The sequence below is a fragment of the Mixophyes fleayi genome, chromosome 1 (genome assembly GCF_038048845.1).
Source record: "Mixophyes fleayi isolate aMixFle1 chromosome 1, aMixFle1.hap1, whole genome shotgun sequence".
Classification (NCBI taxonomy): Eukaryota; Metazoa; Chordata; class Amphibia; order Anura; family Limnodynastidae; genus Mixophyes; species Mixophyes fleayi.
In genome coordinates this window covers 396,611,044-396,617,827 of record NC_134402.1, presented here as the reverse complement: position 1 = coordinate 396,617,827, position 6,784 = coordinate 396,611,044, and the positions used below count along the sequence as shown (strand labels likewise).

Sequence of the window (6,784 nt, the reverse complement as noted above, 5' to 3'; positions counted from 1 at the left end):
TGACTTGCATTTATTTTACGGACTCTGAAGTTTCTGGGTGTTTTGTAGTGACTGGTTTGTCTTTAAGTTCCTGCACCTGGTATATCCCTGAGCCTGTCACTTCAGAAATCTTCTTTATCACAGAAATAGGAGCTTGTGCAAGTTCTAGCTCCAATATTTACATATGCATAAAATGAACCTAATTAATATTCTTCAAAACACAATATTAAAGGATAGCTGGAAGTCATGGAAAACTGTGCAAAAACAACTTTATTTCAATCTTTTAAACTAAAATATTGTATATTGTTTCAGAAGATGGTGACCTTTATTTTTGCGACTTTTCCTAAATGTCAGAATAGCTCACGAAAAAAAAGTTGTTCATCGCATTCTGATACCTTTTTGTAAAGTTCCGTCCCACATGTCAAGTCAGTGACTTGAGTCAATACATTAAATGTCCTGTTAGTAGTGATGTATGGCAGAGCAGATTGTTTAACCCCCTTTATCCATTTGCATAGGCTGCTCTAGGCAAACTGTGCAAAGCATTCATATTCTCTTAGACTGAGGCCTATAATTTGATGGGCACTTTAAATTGGCAGTGATTCGAGCACTAAGCACTTCGGTCAAGCAGCAGGATTGGCCTGCGTGTGGGCAGCTTCAGTCTTTGCACTCAGCATACACAAGACCACACTGCCCACTGAGACAGATCATCTGGTCAGCTCCCAAGGTATATTTTGAAAACGTTACGTTATTATTAAATGTGAGTGCATATCCACAACAACAAAATAAGAGATTTAAATATAGCGAAGCTTGGACCTAAAACGTTGTGAGATGGGTCCGGCAAATCAGTCAGTTGCACGCTGCCAGGTCACATGACAGAACACCTGTATTTTGGGGAGTGGATGTATCTTCTATATTCCACAAGTTGGTTCAAGTAAACATTGGAGGGCCACTTGTGATTCTCAACAAATTCCAGTTCTTCAGCTGGATGAATAGATAATAAAAAATTTGTAAACACTAGTAATGGAAACATGTTTACACAGGAGATTTGAATTACAAATAAACTATGTTTAGAAGGAAAACCTGCTATAGGGAGTATTTTAAAACACGCTGAAAAGTGAATGACATACAGCGGACAATGGTTCTTTATTTTGATCTGTTTTACTTGCATACAATGGATCACAAACAGATTACAAGACCCACTAATATGAACAGGGACTAAGAAATGTTATGTGACCTTGTGGAAGATTTATAAACATGGCTAAGACATCAGTTTGTTTTTTGTGAAATGGTTTTATGTAATATCCGTAGGCAACAGAGCAGTATTGTGAACTTCAGGTTGTAAGAAGGTCACATGTCTTGTTTTGACAGCACAGTAGCTTTGTAAGGTAAGGCTGAGTACACACTACAGGGTTTTCAGCCAATTTTTGGGCCAATCACAAGATAAACGACCATTTGGCTCAATATTGAATTATTGTGTACGCTGCAACGATGAGCGATTTTCGTTCCAAAGCTCAGTGTATTGTTTTAATTTGATTATTAAAAACGGAACTCAAAATTTCGTTTAACGATGGAACAATGTCATTCCAATCCCTCAGTGTGTATGCATTCACAGCCAGCAGTGTCCATAGATCACTATGGAGTGTGCAGAGTCACAGTCTATTCAGCCGATGAAGAGCACAGATCTGAAGGTAAATCACGTAAAATGTGTATAGTGTGTACACATGAATCGTTGTTAAATTGTTAAAGATGTCACATCGGGAGAAATTTTGTTTAGTGTGTACCCAGCCTAAGAAATGCTATCTGGTTCTGTATATTTCAAATATATTGTAACCGATTCAACATCAAGCCTAAATGGTAAAATATGTAAACACAGGCTAAGAAATAACAAATGTGGGCATTAATATGATGCTGATGCTGTATATCTGACAACCAAGGAACTCTGAATGCAGATAGAATCATTATCATCACCATTTATTTATATATAGAGCCACTGATTCCGCAGCGCTGTACAGAGAACTCACCCACATCAGTCCCTGCCCCGTTTTAACTTTCTCCATTTTTCGGCACTTTATATCGCTTCTGCGACCGCCTTTTGTTCTTGCTCCATTCCTTTGTCCCTTACAGTCCTATCTCTGCCTTTGTCTTACTTTGTTCTGTAAATTCCTAACCTTGTTAACCTTAATCTAACTAAACTTAATCTAACTAAACTCACTCTTACTAACCTTACTCTTACTAAGCCTTTGTCTCACATTGTTCCTTAATCCTTAATCTAATCAAGCCTCTTATCTGCTCTGGTCCATCTCAGTCTCCCCTTGGTGCCCTCACCTCTGAGTTAATTACCCTTGCACCTTCTCTTTTCCCCGTCCATCCCTGTCCCTCACCATGCCGCCCCGCTCTTTTCCTATACCCATCCTCTCCCCCAGCCCCCTTCTCTTGCCCATCTCTCGCTGCCCCACCCCCCACCTTCCCCCACGCCCCATCAACCCTGACAATCTCATCAGCATCTCCACTCGCCCCTCCCACCCCTTCTCATGTGCCCTCTGGAACTCCAGGTCCATCCGTAACAAACTAGCATCCATTCACGACCTATTCATCTCCAACTCTCTAAATCTTCTTGCCATCACTGAAACCTGGCTCACTTCTTCCGATACTGCCTCACCTGCCGCCCTTTCCTACGGGGGCCTCTCCTTCACCCACTCCACCAGACCGGATGAGCGTCCAGGAGGTGGTGTGGGCCTCCTTCTTTCCCCTAACTGCACTTTTCGGGTCATTCCTACTTTACCTTCCCTCTCCTTCCCTTCCTTTGAAGTACACTCCATCCGGCTCTTCTCCCCCATCCACCTCCGTGTCTCTGTCATCTACCGGCCCCCTGGCCCCACCTCCCTTTTCCTTGACAACTTCGCTGCATGGCTCCCCCACTACCTTTCCTCCGACCTTCCCTCCATCATACTAGGTGACTTTAATATTCCTATTGACAAATGTTCTGACCCCGCCACCATCAAATTTCTCGCCCTCTCCTCCTCCCTAGGCCTCACTCAGTGGACCTCTTCCCCCACCCACTGTCTTGGTCCCTCCCTCGACCTTGTCTTCTCTCATCTCTGTGATCTCTCTGACTTCTCCAACTCTCCCTTCCCACTCTCTGACCACCATCTCCTCTCCTTCACTCTGTCCTCCTCACCTGCTCCTGCCTCACCCAAGGCGACCCTTACCAGGCGCAACCTTGACGCTATTGACCCTACCTCTTTCTCCTCCTCTCTTGAAACTCTCCTATTACCCCTTACCTCCCTGGTCTGTCCTGACCAGGCATCCTCTCTCTACAATCTCTCCCTCACTACTGCCCTGGACGCTGTCGCCCCGGCCTCTATCGTCAGCAGACGCCACATCCTTCCCCAGCCCTGGCACTCAAAACTCACCCGCTTCCTTCAAAAGTGCTCTCGCACTGCTGAACGCCTCTGGAGGAAATCTCGTTCCCTGGCCGACTTCCTTCACTTTAAATTCATCCTCTCTTCTTTCTGTTCCGCCCTCTCCCTTGCCAAACAATCCTTCTTTAAGTCCCTCATTTCTTCTCAGTCCTCCAATCCCCGCCGCCTCTTTGCCACCTTCAGCTCCCTACTCTCCCCCCCACCCCCTTCTGTCCCATCTTCCCTCTCCGCTTCTGACTTTGCCACCTTTTTCTCTTCCAAAATTGAGGCCATCAGACTGAATATCTGCTCTTCCCCTTCTCCCGCCTCCCTCTTTGCTTCACCTCCCATTAACACCCAACTCTGGTGCTCCTTCTGCCCTACAACAGGTGAAGAAGTTCACTCTCTCATTCAGTCCTCTCCACCCTCTACCTGCCCTCTCGATCCCATCCCCTCTCACCTCCTTCGCTCTCTTTCTCCCACTGCCTGCTCCTACCTCGCACACCTTTTCAACCTATCACTCTCCTCTGGGGTAGTACCCCTCTCATTTAAACACGCTCTCATCTCTCCTATCCCCAAGAAACCCAATCTCGACCCCACATCTCTTGCCAATTATCGCCCTCTCTCTCTTCTCCCCTATGCCTCTAAATTACTTGAGCGGATTGTCTGTAGCCGCCTAACCAGGCACCTCTCGGACAATTCCCTCCTTGACCCTCTCCAATCTGGCTACCGCCCCCTCCACTCTACCGAAACGGCCCTGGCCAAGGTTACTAATGATCTCCTATCGGCCAAATCCAAGGGTCACTTTTCCCTACTCATCCTCCTTGACCTCTCCGCAGCCTTCGACACCGTGGACCACCCCCTCCTGCTGCAAACTCTTCTCTCTCTCGGCCTCTCTGGTTCTGTCCACGCCTGGTTCACCTCTTACCTCGCTAACCGCTCCTTCTCTGTATCCACGTCTGGTTCTTCCTCCTCCCCCTACCCTCTCGCAGTAGGAGTCCCGCAGGGCTCCGTTCTTGGCCCTCTACTCTTTTCCCTCTATACTTCCTCCCTTGGTGCTCTCATCTCCTCCTTTGGCCTTCAGTATCACCTTTATGCTGACGACATTCAACTATACATCTCTTCACCTGATCTTTCCCCCACCCTCCTCGCTCAGGTATTTGACTGCCTCTCCGCCATCTCCTCCTGGATGTCGGAGCGCTTTCTCAAAATCAACATTTCCAAAACTGAACTCATTGTCTTTCCTCCTCCCAACCACCCATCCCACCATGACCTCTCCATTGTCGTTAACAACACTACCATGTCCTCTGTCACCCAACTCCGCTGCTTGGGTGTCACCCTTGACTCCTCTCTCTCTTTTGCCCCCCACATTCATTCCCTTGCCCAAGCCTGTCGCTTCCAACTACGCAACATCGCCCGCATCTGTCCCTTTCTCTCTCAGGAGGCCACCAAAACTATCATACACGCACTCATCATCTCCCGCCTGGATTACTGCAACCTCCTCCTCACCGGCCTCCCCCACTCTCGTCTCTCCCCCCTCCGCTCTATACTCAACGCGGCCGCAAGACTCATCTACCTCTCACGCCGCTCTTACTCTGCCTCCCCTCTCTGCCTTGCCCTTCACTGGCTCCCCTTCCCCTACAGAATTCTTTTCAAACTCCTCACCACCACTTACAAGGCTCTCTCCCACTCTACTGCCCCTTATATCTCCAACCTCCTCTCCATTCACACTCCCGCCCGCGCACACACACACACACACACACACACACACACACACACACACACACACACAGATAGAGACAGAGAGAGAGAGATTAGGGTCAATTTGATAGCAGCCAATTAACCTACCAGTATGTTTTTGTAATGTGGGAGAAAACCGGAGCACCCAGAGGAAACCCACGCAAACACGGGGAGAACATTCAAACTCCTCACAGATAAGGCCATGGTCGGGAATTGAACTCATGAAGTGCTAACCAAAGTGTTGCATTTATATATATATATATATATATATATATATATATATATATATATATATATATATATATATACATATACATATACATATACATATATATATATATATATATATATATATATAATGCAGATACCCACAGCTCACACACCTACAGTTTACAGTAATATCTATTGGTTTGCACATTAACCTGGTTTACACTGATAATCCAGTTGTACATCCCAATATGAAAACAATGGGATCTGTGGATAACTTGGCCAGACACGTGAAAGACTAATGTGGATAGCTCAGGGTATTAGTGGTGCTGGATGACCAGACCAAGGAGTTCACGGATTAAGTGATAACCACACATGTCACAAGTCATCATACAGCCATTTCTCTTTACACAATTAAAGAGTACCTGAAAGATCTTGGAACTCCGGCTTCTGACTGAAGACCAGATAGTGTGCAGCAATAAAATAAAGCAGCCAGGTGTGAAGACATTCAGAGTTATGAAACTGTCAAGTAGAAAAGAAAAAAAATATAAAAAAAGATGAGTCATAATAATATTCAGAGACACAATTAGTACATATTTGATAAATTTCAGGTACATATATTTTAAAGAAGACTCTTACAATAAAGGAAAACAGTAACATGTTTATGTAATATAAGGTAATGTTTATTTTTATCTTTTTCCCCCAAATGTGATCCCCAGAAATAACTTAAAATTGTATATTTGTACTTGTGAATTGAGCACCTGCCACCAATTATTGTAAGAAGTAAGTCCGGGCAATAAGTGTTTTTATTCAGTCACCCCTGTACTTCAGAAGATGTGCAGTGTGCCCAAGATGATGCCCACACCACCATCTCTGTGCCCCATAGGTGCCGCACCCCCTTCAATGGTGGTAGTTTCACCACTGGCTACTTTCATACTTGTTCTTTAGATGTGTTGTAGAAATGGAAACTATTTATCCTTCTGGATTAAGAGGAACAGTCAGTGGAATAGTTGAGTGAGAGGAACCACAAAACCTTGCCACCCCACCACACCATCTATCTCTAGTTAGAAGCACCGGTGTTTAGCAGGGAGCTGGCTGGGAAAGAGGAGAGATGATTTCTCTGCTGTTAACATAGAGGTGACAGGTGCGCTTTACAGTGCACCTGTCATCTACAAACTGCACCTAATTTACAATATGCAAAGTCATCTTTGGTGAGATCATGTGTCTCAGTTTGCACTGGTGTGCCTAGATTTCCTCCAAAGTGCACAAGTTTAGAGAGCAAGAGGGCGGCCTCTACAGAGGAGCAGACATTTACACAAGCTCAGAGGTAGAACAAGCGAGCTTTGAGCCCCAGTACCGGTTGGCAGGGAGGAGGGAACTGGGGCCCCTGACCCTCTGCATCTGCCATTATCTCCATGGGCCCCGATGCACCACACCTGCTGCACCAATGGTAGTTC

General features: G+C 45.7%; 1 protein-coding gene across 1 annotated transcript in view; it reads right to left on the bottom strand.

Annotated features, from left to right (window-relative positions):
* Positions 1-231: 231 nt before the first annotated feature.
* The window catches only part of RHOBTB3 (Rho related BTB domain containing 3), a 53,076-nt gene continuing 46,523 nt past the window's right edge, over positions 232-6,784 (bottom strand). The window contains exons 11-12 of the mRNA XM_075181158.1: positions 5,753-5,849; positions 232-960 (exon numbers count right to left, since the gene is read on the bottom strand). Coding sequence (XP_075037259.1) covers positions 845-960; positions 5,753-5,849 — 213 coding nt within the window. The 3' untranslated portion in view covers positions 232-844. The remainder of the gene's footprint in view (positions 961-5,752; positions 5,850-6,784) is intronic.